Here is a 19,319-nt window from a genome sequence, read left to right as displayed (position 1 = left end):
TCTAGAACAATTACATATGTTCATATTCAAGGCTGGATAAAATACAAAGTTAAGGATAGAAAAAAAATCATGGCGTCTCTGTGGCACCTACTTGACACATGTTTACAGACTGAAAGAAGGGACTGACAAAGCTACTATTCATTTTTAATGCTGTTCATTATTTGCTTTTGACAATAGATATCTTGTCAAAAATCGAAACTGGAAGGGACAATAAGGATATGGCTTCAAGTTCCCTTGCCGCCGACAGTTAGTCAGATTGATGCTCAAAATCAACCTGACTTGTTGAGCTGACGGCTGAGTTAATTTCAGCAACTACGATTAAAGGGTACGATTTGGCATACAAGATGTGTTCTTCAATTATGTGGAGATTTTCTCAAAGCAAGTAGGATTAACGTTATTCCGCATTTACGCCTATTTTCAAATGAAAGAGCACCTAATAATTTTTGAATCACCTATCTTATGCTTCGGAAATTACATTTGCACTTACTCGTTATATTTGTGCTTGACGTTGTTTCTAATCATTAGCTTGAGCGACAGGCGATCGTTACACCCATGGATTCACTAAGAACGGCTCTAAATGCCCCTCATTTTCCTCCGTATAACAACCTCTATCCTCCTGGCATTGTGACGCTGTTGAACAGCAGGGGATCGCGGGGAGGGTGGCAGTGCGGAGGGCGGTCGACACAATAGCGTCACTCAAATCGAACGCCGACACACAACGCGCTGCCCTGGACACCGCCGGCATTTTTACGTCGTAACGAGTCCTGCATTGTGCCTGGAATCACATGGCTTACCGGTGTCCCAAATATGCCCCGTATACTTTTCGAAAAAGGTCGATAGCAAATAGTATGGCGAATATGGTGTTCCTTAATGCCATATATTTTCTACTAAATCACCTGATGCAAAACTGACAGAGCCATATCTCGTCTGCAGTTCACTATGAAGCATGTCAAGAGTCAAGACTTAGCACCTCGCATTGGCAGTGATAACTGCCCCTTCTGCAGCTGCCTCCCACGTGCAGCCGTCACTTTTCACCCGCGTCTCACATTGGCCCACTGCCCGCCCTCCGGGCCCGGTCGACAGCAGTCTTCGCGGTGGGTGTGTCACTGTGTCGCGTATTGCGGACAGGGAACAGAACCTCTCGCAGACAGCTGTCGTCGTGGCCTGTCGGGCCGTGTTACCGCGCTCAGACATCTGAGCCACCGGGTCAGGTCGGACAGGCTGGCGTCGCTCTGGCAGTTTATCTAGTACCGTGCCAACCCAAAAAGCATTGCAACGTTAATAAAGTGACCGGTGAATTCAGGGCTGCGGAGTCGAGGTCGGAGTTGGTCGGAGTCGACAGTTCTCACCGGAGTCGGAGTCAGAGTCGGAGTCGATTTTGGAAACCGGAGCCGGGGCCGGAGTCGGAGTCACCGAAAACTCCATTGCCTCCGCAGCTCTGCCAAGTCTGCGGAGTCGGAGCTGGGGTCGGTCAGAGTCAACAGTTCTGCCCGGAGTCAGAGTCGGAGCTGGTTTTTGATAGCCGAAGTCGGAGTATAGGAGTCGGACTAGTCACCAAAAATCCATCGACTCCGCATCCCTGCCGGCGATTATATACTGCCAAGTGCCATGGCTGTCGCTTAGCAGCATTCTAGAAGCATGTGCCTCAACACCATCAAACAGACAGCTAGTCTGCTGCATTTCTGCTGGCCAGTTATTTTCTGGATTATTTATTGCAGCTTTTGACATCAATATTGACGGTCTAGACACTCAGGCCGTATGATGCTCCACGGCAATACCTCGCCACGGCTGGCGTCTACGTGCAACAACGGTAGACCAGTGTGCAATTCAAAACCTGTTGCAGTACATCCAGTGAAATCCAGACCATTTGCATTGATCGGCGGTAGGCTGGCAACGTCTAGGTTCCGTTTGCTGTAGCACAATGGTCAAGAACTGGAGTCTTTTGTTGACAGGACCGGAGCCTGACGCGTACTGTATAGTCGGAGGGACCAAACCACATCTATCCTTACATCAGACAGACACTGTGAATAGTACCCGACACCGGCTGCCCTTAACCCTCGCCCGCACATGCCATTTTCCCATCCTAGAACGCACATGGGGGGGGGGGGGGGTGGTTGCCACCCCCCCGCGCCATTTCGTTCCTGTTGGAGATAGAGCTTAGCGGTAAAGACCAAAAAGATTCTTTGGGAAGAGACGAATCCAATGATACCCAGTTTTACCTTCTCAGGTCAGTCATTGACCTTCCAGGTCAGGTCAAACTAAAAAATGTTGCTGTTTTGGGTCACCGTTGGATATCAAGTGCGCTGCTTATCATATACCGATAACGATGCTGTTTTCTGGTGCCAAGCCAGCTAGAACCTCTTTCTCACACTACCCGACCAGGTTTTTGCTGCTGAGGTCATTTCAGGTCAAGTTAGGTCAAGGTCAATTATATGTGTTTGTATGTCTGTGTGTGTCTGTGTGTAAACTGATGTGTGCACCGATTGTTTATGTGTCCATATTACATGAAATCATGATCTGAGAAGCTTTTACCAAAAATGCAGTAAAAAAAAACTTCACGAAAAGTAAATTCCGCTTGCCTAAAACGCAATTATCTTAGATGACCTAGGTTGACCTTGACCTTGACCTTGACATCTGTACATCGTCGAACAACATGTTCCATGATGGGTGGGAGGTAAGACTGGTAAAAAAGGCCGAAATCAAGGTGTCAAAAGCTCACAAGGCCCATAGCCAACGCAAGATGTCGAGAATTGGCCATTTGGGTCATGACATGACCTGAATAACAAGGTCATATCTCCGAAACCAAAGGTCACAGAAACTTGAAATTTTCAGTGGACATCAAGAAAGGATAGAGGAGCAGCTATACGAAACATCAGCCTTCTAGCTTTAAAAATGATGAGTGCAGAGCAGAAAGACTACCTGGGGGGTGGCAACCACCACCCCCCCCCCCCCATGTGCGGGCGAGGGTTAAAAGGTGGGCAGGAATGGAACGCGTCTACCCAGATACAGTTAGCAGAGTTGGACTCGGCCTGCCCCAAAGCAATGGATAGAACCGGCCCCCGCCTGCCCCAGCGCAGTGCGTATTTGCGCGGTCCGCTGCAGTTCGGGACCACAGGTGGACTGGCGGCCGACACAGTTGGGGTGTCATTCAGCACCTAATGACTGGATGCAGTCGCACGGCTGTGGGCGTGCGATCAGGTGAGGCGTCTGATCCGCGCCGGCCGGTGCCAGACCCGGTCACAGAGCCAACTAATGACGCAGCCGTTAATCAGGCGGTGTCACCCAGCCACACTGGGGAGAACTGTCAGACTAACAAGCCTGGTGAATAAAGGAGGCACCATCCGTCAACTAACAAATCAAAAGGAGCATGCATGATGTACGAGACCTCGCCCTAATCTGTCCGTTTGTCTGACTCAGAATAAATATGTCTGTCTGTCTGTGTCTGTCTGTCTGTCTGTCTGTCTGTCTGTCTGTCTGTCTGTCTGTCTGTCTGTCAGTCTGTCTGCATTTTTTTTTTTAGTCGGACCTCTCTCCAACGGGCTCTTGTCCCAATTATAGGAGAGAGCACCTGCTCCTCCCGCCGTCCTATTCCCCACCCCCCAGGCTACGGCTGAAGTGGGAGCCTACCCCACACCTGGTGACGCAGACGGGGACGACGCCCGCGGAACGGGCGGAACCGGGAATCGAACCCGAAACCCGGCACCGCCCGCACCGCGGGTCGACGCCTTAAAACCCGCGCCCCACTGGGGGGGGCTATTTATAGCCCCCCCCCCCCCAGCTATTTATACCCCCAGCCAGGGGGCTATATTTATACCCCCAGCCAGGGGGCTATTTATAGCCCCCCCCTCCCGTTTTTCTGCAATAACTTCCGAACCGCTTGACGTATCGACGCCAAACTTTCAGTACCTTCGGCTGCATCAATTTGACACCTTGTGTCAAAATTTGAACTTCGTAACTACCATAGGTCGGCCGGAAATGACGTCAGAGTGACGTCATGTTCGGCCGATTTCGACGCAAAACATTGAACCACGGCAATCGCTCCCAAAAGCTCAGTTTTTAAGCTAGATCCAATTTCTTTGCATGAGAGGACTCAGAATAGACTGCGCTATCAAACTGCTATCTCGGATGTTCGAAATTTTGAAAATTTCGAAAATTTCATATAATAAAATTCAAAATTTATATTTTTACATTGTTTTCAAAAAAACTTTGACTTTTCGAAAAAAAACCGGAATATATGTGATAGAACGCATTATTATGACTAACTCTAGCAAGTTGTAGCTAAATATCTTCAAAAATGGCCAAGTTATACGCATTATTGCAAAAAATTAACAATTATTAATTTTTCAAATTAATTTTTCAGCACGAATTCGACATCGTACGCCAATATAAATAGCACCATCGTGTTCCGGAGCTCAAACGGCATCCAATAGACACCTTTTTTGTTGAAAAATTTTAACTTCAAAATTTGACCTTTTTTGACCTGAAAGTGACCTGACCTAAGCTAAATTTGACTCAAAATGACCTCGAATGACACCGACGACATCAAATTCGAAATGTTTGGCCTAAATGGACCATAAAACATGTGTCACGTGACCGACGGATGATATAATATTTTCGTGACCTGTGATGACCTGACCTTGACCTGAAAATCAAAGTACAAGTTTGGTACCCTCAGAGTATCTAGAGCATCTGTTTACGAGTGTGTGAACCAAAAATGAGCCTGATCTGACTTGTAAGACGGCGGCCAGAGCCCAAAACGTGAAGAAGCCAAAATGCTAATAATTTTTACTTTGACCTGACCTGTGACGTCATCAGTGACCTCGAGGTCAATGAAATTAGGTTTCGCTCGACAGTTTTTCCGGGGCTATCAGACGCCGTTTGAATTTTGACGATCGGCCCAGTAGTTTCGGAGTTAGGAGGGGGGGCTATGAATAGCCCCCCCCCCAGTAGGGCGTGTTATACGCAGACCCCAGTGGGGCGCGGGTTAACCGACTGCGCCACCAGGGCCGCATGTTTTATCTCTCTCTCTCTCTCTCTCTCTCTCTCTCTCTCTCTCTCTCTCTCTCTCTCTCTCTCTCTCTCTCTCTCTCTCTCTCTCTCTCTCTCTCTCTCTCTCTCTCTCTCTCTCTCTCTCTCTCTCTCTCTCTCTCTCTCTCTCTCTCTCTCTCTCTCTCTCTCTCTCTCTCTCTCTCCCTCTCTCTCTCTCTCTCTCTCTCTCTCTCTCTCTCTCTCTCTTCATAAGTCACCAACCCATGATCATTTGCAGTTCTCCTCACATTACCGATAATAACACACCCATCTCAGCCCATGGACTGTATACATGTTACGGCCCGTTTGAAAACCCGGCCCGTATTAATGCTGCCCGGCCCGCATTAATACTGACCGGAGACCTGGCCCGTATTAATACGGGCCGGTCAGCATTAATGCGGGCCGCCTTGCCGGTCTGTATTAATGCGGCCGATTTAGGTGGGCAGTATTAATGCTGCCCACCTTTTATTTCAAAACTTATCCGTCTGCTGCAAAATCAATTACATTAGCATGTCTTTATAGACGGCGGCTTACTGATAAAAGTTGAACGCCATGTGTAAATATTCGCCAACCCCGCCTCGAACCCACAACCATTCGATTACAAGACCGGAACATATACCCCGAGACTAGCGGACAGATCGAAAGGCAGTGAATTGGGCAAGCAGTTCAAACTAGTGCTCGGCAATGATATGGAACAAAACGTGCTCGAGAAAATAGATGCTATTATACGTGATTAACCGCGCCCCGCTGGGGGGGGGGGGGCAGAATCTGCCCCCCCTCCCGTTTTTCGCCAATAACTTCTAAACGCGTTACGCCAGCAACATCAAACTTTCGGTACCTTATCATACATCAATTTGACACGTTCCCTGAAAATTTGAGCGACCTCCGTCGGAAAATTGTTGAGAAATTGACGTTTTAGTGACGTCATGTTCGCCATTTTTGCCTCAAAAACAGCAAAATTTCAAACGCCGCTAACATCTTCATTTTTAAAAGAATCAAGACGTAACAAAAAAGGTTATGCGTGATTCCACTTTGTCTATCAAATGGCTATCTCGGTTTTTTGAAAATTTTGGATTTTGGCCCAATTTTTTTAAAAAACTGACTTTTTTGGGAAAATAATTATAAAATCCAAAATTTTGAGTGTATCGAAAAAACCGGGATATATGTCAGAGAAGTGGTCTATGTGCACCTACATCACAATTTTTAGAAGAATCGGCTAAAAAATGTGGGAGTTATTCAAAATTTTATGACGTCACGACACACAAAAATTTTGAAAAATGAATTTTTTGGAAGTTTTAGACCTCGTAGGGAAACAAAAATAGCACCATTCGATTCGACGTGACAAACTTTATCAGATAGACACTTTTTTAGGCCTTAAAAACCAACTTCAAAATTTGACCTCACTTGACCTGACCTTGACCTGACCTCGACCTGAAATTCATCCAGAGGTGGTCCATATCACTTATTGAGTGTGCCTATTGAATTCTATGAGTAAAGTGACCCATAAAACATTTGTTGCACATGCCCTTTACTATATTTTGTTTTTGGTGACCTGACCTGACCTGATGTGACCTTGACCTTGACCTTTGAATGACATTGTATGCAACGAATATTGTCTTGGTAGTCTAAGAACACGTTTTGGACAATCAGTCTCAGTCCATTCTTCGGCAACTACGGTGCAAGGCCGATACTGTAGAAACTTGCATTTTGTACCCTTGGCCTGACCTTGACCTGACCTCTGACCTACTTAAGCAAACAAATTTGAGCTCTTAAGATCCGCCTTGTTGAGAGCTTTCGATTGCCGTTTTCCCCGTCTTTCTACGACCATCGGTTCGGAAGTTAGACAGGGGGGGGGGGCAGAATCTGCCCCCCCAGCAGGGCGCGTATGGCTGAATAGCCCAGCGGGGCGCGGGTTAACCCGCGCACCGACGGGGGGCGGATATCCGCCCCCCCCCCTGAGGTTTTTTCGCGAACGCGAAATTTGGTATGACTATTCCCTTATCAATTTTACACATGGTGTGCAAGTTTGAACCTCCTACCTTTCAAGGTCAGGTCACCAGGTCACTTTGAATGACCCAACCTCAAGTCACTTTTTTGCAACTTTGTCACCGTGCCAGAGCTACAGTAGATGTCGGAGGCCTTTGAAAGTCGCAGGATGTTATTAGGTCATTAGTAGCTACAATTTGTATATCTCGGAATTTTGATATCGGTGACCTAAGGTCAGGTCAATTTCGCGACCTCCCCATTATAAGTCAATGGGGGAAAAATCAACTCCCTGTTTTTACCACTAAAACGGGTCGGAATGGCCCCATATACCATACATGACTTCATATACGATCAACCTTCACTACCTTGAGGTCTGTTTTGCTGTTGGGCAGCTGTGAGGTCATGTGACGTCATCAAAGGTCACCAAAGGTTTTTGGCCAATAACTCCGTACAGGAACAAGATACAGACGCGTGGATGGTCTCATTGTGTTCAGCTCGTCAAGACGCATCGAATGATATACATGATGACCTCGAGGTCACGTGACCTGAGGTCAACCTTTGACCTTGACCTTTCGAGGTCAACATATATATCATTTGATGCGGATTGACGAGAGGATCACGATGATGCCCTTAGTTTGTTCCTATCTTGACTAATTTGAAAGTTATTCGAGAAAAACTCTCTCCATATTTAGCGCTGCCATTTTGACTTTTTCGACCCCTGTGACGTCATCTTTGACCTGATCTGAAAATGACCTAGTAAAAATTGTAGATCTTGACCGTGCGTATCCGATGCCGTTTACCGCTTGTCGCTATCTTGCTTCGTTCTCGAGATCTCAGGGGGGGGGGGGCGGTCATCCGCCCCCCCCCCCCCCGTCGGTACTAAGTTGGCGCAGACCCCCGTCGGTGCGCGGGTTAAAATAGTTCAAAACACCATTTAGAGAAAACAAACGAGGGTTTATCATAATTTTGTAGAGACAACCAGCAATATTCATCTAGACGTTGCCCAGGGTAATAAGAGCAGGTCTAACACATCGCCCAAGGTCACCTCAGGGAGTGCCGACACTGCCGCGCGCCCATTTCTTCCATTACCGCTGGAGGACCGACAGTGAATATCAGTGTATCACGCATCTGTTTCATTATCTGATCTTAATAACTAGTGATCATAAAGAGTATGGCAACTTCATTTTGAAAATGTCATAATTCGAGGACTTTAGCACTGATTTCCACTTAACCCTCGCACTTATAGGGGGGGGGTCGAACGGACCCCCCCCCCCTCGTTTTTTTTTGCGAATAACTCGCGTAAAAACGGCCGATCGCGACGAAACTTTCAGTACCCTCGAGTTATTCAATTTTACACCTGCTCTAAAATTTCATGACCCTGACCCAAATGACCTTTGACCTGTGACCTGATCCTCGAGACCATGTTTGGCCGGAATCGCAATTCAGCGTATGTTGGCTCATATTATCTGCGTGTTTCTAGTCTTGTTGTGGTTTTAAACACTGGAACATGTAAAATGATGTTGTACCAATGCATTATGGTGGGTGTCAAGGTCATGTATGGTGTAAGTAAGGTCAAGGTATGGTGGGTCTATACGCTGAAGATACCACGAAACAAACATTTACTAGCCAACAGTCAAAAAGTATAAAAGACATTTAACCCTCGCATGTGTGCGGCGTTTGCCAGCTTCTAATGTGTAGGGGGGGGGGGTCGGTTGGACCCCCCCCCCTTGCCGTTTGGCCCCTGATCGAGCTAGAGCTTCGCGGAAAAAACGAGCGTGTTGCCCGTGACGAGAGGAAGCCGATGATACCCAATTTTAAGGTCCTAGGTCATTGGTTGACCTTCCAGGTCAGGTCAATGACCCAAAGTCGGGAAAATCGGGACCTTTTAGAAAGTCGTAAAGTGTGGCTGCTAAGGGGTTTTTCGGGGTGCTGATCACGAATATCGTGTTAGTTTTGATCACAGATGATGTCTTGAAGCATTTAGACCAGGTCGGGTCAGGTCAGGTCAGGTCAACCAGTAGGCGTCGTGACGGGTATTCGTAGTACGTGTCAACCGCCTCTGACAGCTTCGTAACATGTTACGAAGTCACCAAAACTACTTAGTAAATGTTCAAATGGTTGCTAAATTCGAATTCAGCTCCAAAAACTAGCCTAGAAACATGTAAAACTCGAAAAAGTGACCCGAGGTCACCCGAGGTCACCAAAGGTCAATGACCTGACCTGACCTTCAGGTGACCTTGACACACACGGGAGTAACATCAAATCACATGTTTGAACGTTTGAAACCACGAAAAGCTTGCAAACACGCGGCTAGTGCGAGCCGACGTACGCGAAATCGCGATTCCGGCCAAACATGGTCTCGGAAAAGAGGTCACAGGTCAAAGGTCATTTGGGTCAGGGTCATGAAATTTTCAGGGTAGATGTAAAATTGATCAATGCGAGGGTACTGAAAGTTTCGTCGCGATCGGCCGCTTTTTACGCGAGTTATTCACGAAAAACCATGGGGGGGTCCATCCGACCCCCCCCCCTACACATGCGAGGGTTAAGACCACTGCAAGCCTACGCAGCATTTGCTAAGACATGGAATAGAGACTAGTTGGCTAGTTTTGATATGGCCCGAGTTTTCATATGGCCGTGAGGAAAAAAGTGGGCTGTATTAATACTGCCCGGCCCGTATTAATGCTGACCGCCAGGCGGCCCGCATTAATGCTGACCGGGGGCCGTATTAATACGGGCCAGGTCTCCGGTCAGTATTAATGCGGGCCGGGCAGCATTAATACGGGCCGGGTTTTCAAACGGGCCGTAACATACATACGCCATCATTTGTTACCTACCCACGCTATGTCAGGATGCAGCCACTGCCGTCCACAGTATTATCTTCGTGCCAAGTCCGGCGGGCGGCTCTATGTGCAGGCCATTATTTGAGGGGGATGTGGCGAGACACAGCGCCTCAGCTACTGTCCGGTCGGATGGCTATTTATGGTGTATACGAGCCGAGTTTCCGCCCCACTGCGGTCTCAGCTGAGCGTGATGCCGCCACCGGAGAGCTTGTGTTGACGAACGGAGGGAAGATGAAGAAGAGAGGGAGATGATGGGTGGATCATAACCTGCGACAGAGGATGAACAACAGCGAACATGAGCTGGCCGAGGTGGAATGCGCAATACGCATTCCTGTGTGAGGCTGAAAGGCATGCACTGGATCAGACGGTATGAAGAACAACGGTTTTACTGGTAGTTGTGCCCCGGGCCCCGCGATATTCAATTTATTGCCGTGGTATTTCTGTGAAACATCCCCGGAACCATGGCTATTGATTCTGAGCCGAGGACCAGTCACCGATAATAACTCCTCTCCTGCCGGTAGATGGCTCTGTCATCCGGCGCCTGCGGTGATGCTGTGCCGCAGAGTCCGAGCAGTCAGCTGGAGCCGCCTGGAGTGATACTGTGCCGCAGGACTCGAGCCGTCAGCTGGAGCCGCCTGGAGTGATACTGTACCGCAGGACTCGAGCCTTCCTCTGGAGTCTGGAGCGCCTGCGGTGATACTGTGCCGCAGGACCCGACTCGCCAGCTAGGAGCGAGCCGGGTGGCGGACGACGCAGACTGATCGGACCGAGGGCTCGTGGGTGGGCTACACTGCCAGAAGATTATTCTTGTGGACAACTGAACAGAACTGCTGAGGATTAGAACTGACCACTCAACTGCACTGCAAACATGCCTTACCGAAAATGGCTCCCGGAAATGACCTTAAAATCCTTTGAAATTGCTTTACTCCAAAACACATAGAACATTCAGCACAGGCACTTAGTGTTGAGTGTGAGACCATTTCATTTTGAAAACAAGGTCATCTATCGCTGCTGGTAACACGTCTGTGCTCCAACACAGGCTGTTTTTTCTGGGTGGTTTGCAGTTTTCTTATACATACCTAACATTATCCAACACTAAAGTTCAGAATGTCGATGGCTATGCAGATCATAAGCAACGTAGACGACATGTGGTACAACATTCTATGTTGTAATAAATCATAGTTCGTAGAACATGATAAACAAGCTAAAATTGATTTAACATATCTATATTGCAGCTAAAATCGGGGGAAAAGTTTAATGTGTACTTGTGTAGCAAAGCAATGATTCCCGACCAAGTCACCATTCTTTAGTTTTTAAGGGCGCTGGAAGTCGATTCAGTCAACTGGTCATTTGACAAGGAGCTAACCACTGCCCACATCTTAGAACAAGTGGCGTCCATTTATTAGCTGCTATTTCTGTCACTGAAATGAAATCCAAATATTTTTGGGGCACCGCTACCGCACACGAAATTCGGCCCTAAATATGGACGTTGCTCATCCGTAGATGAAAAATAGGCCTGCTCGGCCCAATCCGCCGCCAGGGCTCTCTGCAGTGCTGTGTGACCACAACTGGCGTTGGTGTTAACACTTCTTCACCCGGGGGCCCAATTACACGGAAATATGGCAGTCCGGTGGCCAGAAAACCAGTGCAGAGTTCTCGGACTCATATGGCCTCAGCGTCTGGCAGCATTTGCTTTGTTGTTTACTTATTTGTACTAAAACAATTTGAAATTTATCAGAATGAGTGGAAGCTCTAATAAAGGAATGTTTTTTAGCTTTATTGTATGATATACCTAAAAGAATAATTTGCTCAACAAGAAGTCCATGAAATCAATAAAATACTACTAATTGCAGGTGTGTTCAATTCAAAATTTGTAATGCTAGCTATTTTGACGTCAATGTTTTGGATATAAGTTTCTCAAAGTGGTGGCTGATATGTGTTCACTATAAATAGTTGTTAAAAATGTTAAAACCCCAACGTTTCCGGCTGCTTAGTCAACACAAATTCCAATAAAAACATCAGCCTCATGAATGGCCAAGACATACGTTATTTGGCCGTTTTAAATGGCCTCCTTTCAGTCTTACAACCTACATTCCACATGTTTTCCTAAATCTCAGCTTCCGGCGATAAAGCGGCTGAAGAATCTGCTAATGAGACGGCGGCCGTCGGGCACAATGTGCGACCGTTTCCGCCCGGCTGGCCACTCTCTAACCCAGTTCTCCGGCTGGCATAACAGATAGTTACTGCCTGTGCGTGACCGGACAAACGAGAGGAGCGCAGCCAGTGCAGCTGGGATTTGGTCAGACACTCCCGGAGCGGAAGGTGGGCTCGAGAGACTTGGAGATTTGGTTGTCTTGGAACCAGCGACGCTTTCGGCGTGCGTATAATATGGTACTAGCAAGGATGTAAGACTGTGAACTTTGCAGCGAGTTAGGTACCTATTATTCGTGGATCCTTGTGTCGTCAACGTATTGTTTTATTCAAGCGGATCGTATAATTGAAGTTTTGGGTAAAGCAGTGTATAATTCATTGGCAAGTTTTGAATGGGCTGATTGTTGAAGTAGTCGGATTTGGTGAGAATCAGAGGAGACTATTTTACACTCAACTAACTGATTGGCAGCTTCCAGTCCGTCGGGTAATTCTGAAGTCAAAGTTGCACTGTAAACCAAATTGACAAGTCTTGTGTAATATAACCAATCATCTCTTGGTATGTTTACCAACTGATACTTTTCAAACAAGCCGTTGTCTGGTGCATTGCTTGTCAGATGACAACTACGAGTCAATAGTTACTATGCACACCAGCTTCTCAGTATCCAGACCAACTCTACATTTGTTTCAACGTTTGTTTCTTAACCAGTTTTGGAAACTTGTTGCCGCATGGTTATTTAACCGGCACCTAACTTGTACTGGTCAGCTGGTCAGCATACACATGGTCAGCTGCGCCCGTGACGTCAGACTTGGCGGACCAATCAGCGGTCGCCGTCCGGCCCCGGCGCGGCGGTTTCAAACCGTTCAAACCAGCAGTTGTCGCGCGGCCGCCGAGCAGCATGGATCAGCGACGAGGGCTGTTCCAGCATTTGTGCAGTAAAAAGTGAAATCTGTGAACTGTGGTGTTCGTGCTGTGAGTGAGGCCCGCTCTGGCCTGCGGGACGCACTAATCGTGCCTATACCCGCGGTCGAGACGCCTCCCTTCCCCTGCGCGCGCAATGTAAGTGGGCCAGACCTTTGCATGCACATGTGAGCAGATGTTTTGCGGTCGGTGTTTTTTTATATATAAATACATTTATTTGCCTTTAATTCAACTCTTTGTATTTTTAACTTAACTGATGGACATATATGGGCTGTAAAAGCTAATCTGGTTGGCGATCATGCTTTATTCGAATTATCTGCGTGATCGTGCAACTGCCATGATTGTTATGGTCAATGTGGAAATATTCGTCATACGGGCATGTTATACTTCTGGCTTGATGCGATGCACAAAACCATGTTCTTCCACATACGCAGCAGTTCTTGCTTCAAAGACTTATATGCTGACGGTGCACGATAGGTATACCTTATACCTCATGCATTTACCACATCCATTCGAAAATATGCACTTGGAATTGTCTCCAGTCAATAGTATTAATTACATACTACGTGATGTAGGTACGTGACCGTAATAAATACTAATGATTCCAGAAACTTCCGAATGGATGTGGTGTATGCATTCATCGATTATATAACCCATCAGTATTTCGTTTCTTGTCAGCGCAAGCCTTTGAGCAATAACTGATGCCAGTCATGATTTTGTGCACCACTTCCAGCCAAAAAATGACCTGTCCGTATAGAAAATATTTCCTGAATCAGTATCGTGGCAATTGAAAACGAACGCGAATCGTAAGTTCTTAAGGTTATCAACGCAAACAAAGCGATTGTAAGGAAGAACAAGTTCGAACTGAGCGTTAGTACACTTACTTGTTGACAATTTGTAAACTAGCAATGCCCAGTCAAAGGCTAGTTCATCAACAAACCAGGGGTTGTTGAACCGACAAGGAAACGGCTATGCCTATCCAGAAGTTGGTAGGTTCACAAGGCCCAGACTAGTACTCAACAAGGTGACGCCTATGCGAATTGGAACCAAACTTGTAGACAAACTGTTAGTTTGTTGGCCAACACGCCTGGGGTTGGTGAATCGACAAGGTGACGCCTATGCGAATTGGAACCAAACTTGTAGACAAACTGTTAGTTTGTTGGCCAACAAGCCTGGGGCTGGTGAATCGACAAGGTGACGCCTATGCGAATTAGAACCAAACTTGTAGACAAACTGTTAGTTTGTTAGCCAACAAGCCTGGGGCTGGTGAATCGACAAGGTGACGCCTATGCGAATTGGAACCAAACTTGTAACAAGGAGCCAACTTGTAGATTTGGTTTACAGTGTGGGTGAATTCACGTAGTTGGAAATTATTCGTCCCACACATAGACTTTAACAGGCTGATTTCGATGTTTTGATAATTGCTGCGTCAGGTTTAGTTAATGGTTTGTGTAAAAGTAACCAAATCGTTATTGCAAGATAACGAATATAGAAGCCTTTACAGGTCCATATTCAAAGGCAGGCGTGATACTTGATGACAATTAGGATACTTTACAATCTACATGAATACATATGTATCAGTAAAACGGACAGCACAAACACCTCGTCGTGAACTCACCGAGGACCAGCAGGATGCAGGGTCCCTGGAGTCTGGCAGCGGCCGGGTACATGTTGACTGGCGGCCCAGCACCGCCCGACCAGCTGCAAACAGGCAGAGACACCAGTGTCAGCCGGCAACCAAGGACTAATTATTCACCAATGCCATTTCTGAAATCTGTTGGCAAAATGATTCAATAATTTTGACTTGACTGAACTTGAGCTTGATGATTTCAAACGTTTCTTGCCAAAAAAAAAAAATCATACAATGCTGCCCCTAACTTGACTGAGTTGATCTCTTTGACGTCATAATTGACCTGACCTGAGCACGACCTTTGAAAAAATTGTAGCCTTTCCTACCTATTTCCAAAATCATTTAGGTACCGCTTGCCGCAAGACTGATTCATTTTCGAGGTCTTACACTGAAAACAATTTAACCCAAGGCCCGCGAGTAAACCGGTGTTTTGCGGGCACCCCTATCCGCAACCATTTTTAACCACACTCCCTGGAGTACAGTAAGGTCCCATTGCAGTGTAGTCGTCCCTGCTCTCAGCGGACTTATTCGCTGACAGCGGTTATATCCGCTCAGAGCAAGTACGACTACACCGCAACGGGACCTAGCACTTCTCCTGGGAGGGTGGTTAAAAATGGTTGCGGATAGGGGTACAGGGACCCGCAGTTGCTTCTGTACACACTAGTATTTCAGCGTATTCTTTGCCTGTGACACCGTTGGAGGCGAATTGGGAAATGATTGTGTGCTTATTAAAACCACCATCTGAAGGGCTTTAAACTGATGTGCTGCTCTCCTAATTCAGTGAACTTTTTATGGCTATATCAGCAAAACATTGTTTTCAGCGCTTTTTCCTGCCCCATTCCTTCTGAAACCTGGAACCGCTTATTCCGTTTACTCCTGCCATCTGACGATGGTCGTGCTGACTACTAGTTCCGGCGCTAGTTACTGCTCCAGTTTTGCACCCGGCACAAACTCAGGCGGCACCGGGCCGTGGCTCGACCAGGGGAGGGTCGGACCGAGCCGACTGCCTGGGGCGCGGTTAGATCGGACGCCCTGCTGGGGAAGGGGACGGGAGTGAGGGGGAGGGGAGGAGGTGGTCACGTGGTCCGTCCAAGCTCGCAGACGGCCTGTCCTGCGCCCAGCCATGTTCCGTGATCCAAAATGGCACGAGAGCTGTGGAATTCCTGGAGGAGACGCTTCGAAAGCGAACTTCAGCAGCACTAATTTACCATATTCTGTGGAGATAAATGAATATTATCTTAATGCAGAAAAAAATTATAATCCTAAGCTGTATAAGCTGTATCTGTTTAAAATTTGTAAATAGGATTATTTTTAGGGACTTATAGGTTTCGTATACACATGTGAATTGTGTTACATTAAGCCGTTTCGCTGTTATGGTTACTAACTGATGAGTTATCCTTTTTTCTCACAGGGAATGACAATACAATAATAATACGAATAAAACAGACGTTTCGCACAAAAAAGTGCCTCCGTCAGTGGCAAGAAATAAGTAATTAGGCATATATGTTTTCTTTCGATAAAATCGATGAAGTAGTTATTTTTGTTTTATTTTTAGAGATATATTTTCAGCAGTTTTTTTAAGCACATCATGGAAGCTTATAAACATTTGTGTATTTTATCGACAACCCGGCTGGCCAGACCGAGACGGTGCCGCATATAGTTCTCATCGATGTTAAACCTATACACTTATTTTTCTCCACTGACGAAGGCACGTTGTTGTCCGAAACGTTTGGTTTTATTCGCATTGTTTTTATATTGTCATTGTCCGTGAGAAAAACGTACCCATATGGACTGGTCTCAGTTCATGTAGTAATTGTTGCATATTAATAACACAGATAAAATGAATATTAGCCCTCACCACACATATAAGTAGAGGTAGGTAGACCGCACCCCCTGTTTTTCACCAATAAATCGCGGCAAAGCGAAGGATTGCGACGATTCTTTGGTGCCCTGGAGTTAATCAATTTTACAACTTCCCGGAAAATTAAATAGCCCTGATCATTTTTGCATCTTGTCTGAGAATTTTATATCCCTGAACCAAATTACCTTTCACCTGTGATTATTTTTCTCAAGATCATGTCAGGCCAGAATAGCAATTGAAAGTCAGCGCACATCTGTGTGTTTCTATAGTCGTTTCGTGATTAGCAACGTGACAACATGTGAAATATACTATCTAATGTTTGTCTCATTGATTGTTGTGGGTGCCAAGGTCACGTGAAACTCAGGTTAAGGTCATTTACTTGAAATGATCTCGGTTAACTTCCTTAAATTTACACCTTTTTACTGTGGTTTTTAGGAAGTGTTGGTTTGAAATTTAGCACTCATTTTAGCATTTGAAAACTAGGCATACTTAGGTATCAGTTATAGTGCCTATGCAATATGTTGCAAGGCTGTAAGTGCTGGTTAACATTCTATGGATAGCCGGCAGAACGCCTAATGGGTGATCGTGCGTGACCCGTCCTACCCCAAATGCTTTGATACATCATCTTTGATCAAAGCAAGTGCAAATTCGGAGTCAGAAGTACTGGTGTCAATCGGAACTTGAATCTTCGGAATTCCGATTTTGTCCAATGTCCAACTCGGAATTCGGTTGGACAATGACGGCAGGCGTTGGACATCTTTGGACAATCACTTGCTACACCTCAGCATTTTTATAAAGCAATCGTGTTTAACACTGATTGGCGAATAGAAAGCTCAGCTTTTGAGATGATTAACACATTAAAGCTGGTAATAGTACTTGTTTAATTGTCGGAACGCCTCTTGGATGTAGGGCATTGTTTCTACTTGAATATTTGTATGTTGGTGACCTTAAGCCATAGTGTAAAGACGAAGAAACCAGACTGACCTCCAGATGATGTTGAAGACGATGCTGTAGTCGACGATGATGAGAAGAAGATGACGAAGAGAAGTTGTGGTGCACAACTTCTCTTCGTCATCTTCTTCTCATCATCGTCGACTACAGCATCGTCTTCAACATCATCTGGAGGTCAGTCTGGTTTCTTCGTCTTTACACTAGGGCTTAAGGTCACCAACATACAAATATTCTGGTAATAGTACATTTAAAACAAATTAAATAACAGTGTTGAGTGTAAACTATTGCGTAGGTTTCGGACATCTTTGGACAAATGGCTGGCTTGGACATTTTTGGACGGACAATCGACGTAAGCATTGGAAATTGGACGGACATTGGACAAACATTTTCTGAAACTGACACCACTAGTCAGAAGCAAGCCAAGTCCCAGCAAACTTCACTTGTAGAAATTCTAGCAGGACCCAATTTTCCGTGCTTTTGGGTTATTAACCTGATCTGGGAGGTCAACCAGTGACCTAGGATCTCAGCATTGACCAGGACATAAAAATAATTGGCTTTCTCTCGTCAGCGATGACCAGGGCCCTCAAATCATCGGATTTCTCTCGTCACGAGCAGCTCGCTCTTTTTTATTTTTCAGCGAAGCTCTGGCTATTCATGAATGGCTGAGGGTTTCTACGCCCCTCCGCTACATATAAGACGCTGAAAAGAAATGCCTAAGTGGGTGAGGGTTAAATATCGATTGGTTTTTAAGTGCCGAAGCCCGAAACACTTAAATTTACTTCGATAGCAGTTTTTAAGACCAACGAGCTCGAATACTACTTCTTGAACAATGTAAGCACCACATAAAATGAATCGTAAGAGAAGCGGCTCAAGATTAAGGAGCTATGAGACACTTAATAAAAAAACGGCATAGATTAGAAACTGCACCTAACTTGCACTGGTTTTTCAACCTTTTCGTTGCAGACTGGTAGATTAAATTTTAGGATTGATTTAAGCTGATGCTCAAATGGAGCTATTCATTCGTCATTCATGCGTCCATCCAATTCCATTCATAAAAGAAGCCAGTGACAAAATTGTTCATTTTAGATAAGTGTGAAATACAAACTCAATAAAAGTTTAATGATACGGCAAATTTGACAGCTTTTATAACGAACAGACAAACAATTTTAACAAATCAAAGTTGAGAGCCCCAAATAGGGGAGAGTGAGGTAAGATGAGCCAAGGGGCAAGTTTAGCCACCATTTGTTTCTCAGCTCCTATGGCGCTAATTGAGTTGAGCTTCCATGTGCCGTTCGCTTACGATGCTGCAGTCTTTCACGTGAGACGGCAACGTTCTCACGCTCAGCACCCGGTAACATGTGGTATCGCCCCTGATAACTAAGACATGTTTTGCCTTTAAAATGAGATGGTTGTTATCTGCGGTGCATGGTTATTTTCCTTAGCGGGTGTCATTAATCGAAAATGGCCATGGGTGGGGCAAGATGAGCCATTTTCACCTGGGGGAAGATGAGCCGGATAAGCCATTGTTGTCTCCGCTGTCGAAAACCAAACTGAGCTGCGCTTGTTTCTGCTGAATAAAAATGGTAGCAAATTGTTTTTCTTTGTTGATTACACAAGTTGTAAGTGATTTGCAGATTATCTGAAGGATAAAATGATTTCTTCCGTGATAGAAAATTGACGAGCTATTGGAAGGCTTAAAACAGTCACTTTTTGATGGAGGAAAAAAACTTTGCCATAAGTATCTAATGCCATGGAGTAAATAAAAGAGCCCACTCTTCGCCGCGCCCGGGAAAAGAAAAGGTTCGCTTTTTCTATCCATGCTCAACTTTCCCCACGACGTGTCTCAGCTTACCCCGCCCATGGGGTAAGATGAGCAACGTGCAAGATGATTTTTGACGTAGCCTTTTCAGTACAAAAATAAGCGGTATGAAACATTTCTGGCCACCATTACAT

General features: G+C 45.9%; 1 protein-coding gene across 1 annotated transcript in view; it reads right to left on the bottom strand.

Moving 5' to 3' along the window:
* The window catches only part of LOC122391921, a 68,432-nt gene that overhangs the window by 30,640 nt on the left and 18,473 nt on the right, over positions 1 to 19,319 (bottom strand). Inside the window, exon 2 of the mRNA XM_043386262.1 lies at positions 14,543 to 14,625. Coding sequence (XP_043242197.1) covers positions 14,543 to 14,594 — 52 coding nt within the window. The 5' untranslated portion in view covers positions 14,595 to 14,625. The remainder of the gene's footprint in view (positions 1 to 14,542; positions 14,626 to 19,319) is intronic.

Source organism: Amphibalanus amphitrite, unplaced genomic scaffold, assembly GCF_019059575.1.
Source record: "Amphibalanus amphitrite isolate SeventyFive unplaced genomic scaffold, NRLGWU_Aamphi_draft 000461F_arrow, whole genome shotgun sequence".
Lineage (NCBI taxonomy): Eukaryota > Metazoa > Arthropoda > Thecostraca > Balanomorpha > Balanidae > Amphibalanus > Amphibalanus amphitrite.
The sequence above is the reverse complement of the archived record's forward strand: the minus strand, read 5'-3'. Positions and strand labels throughout refer to the sequence as shown.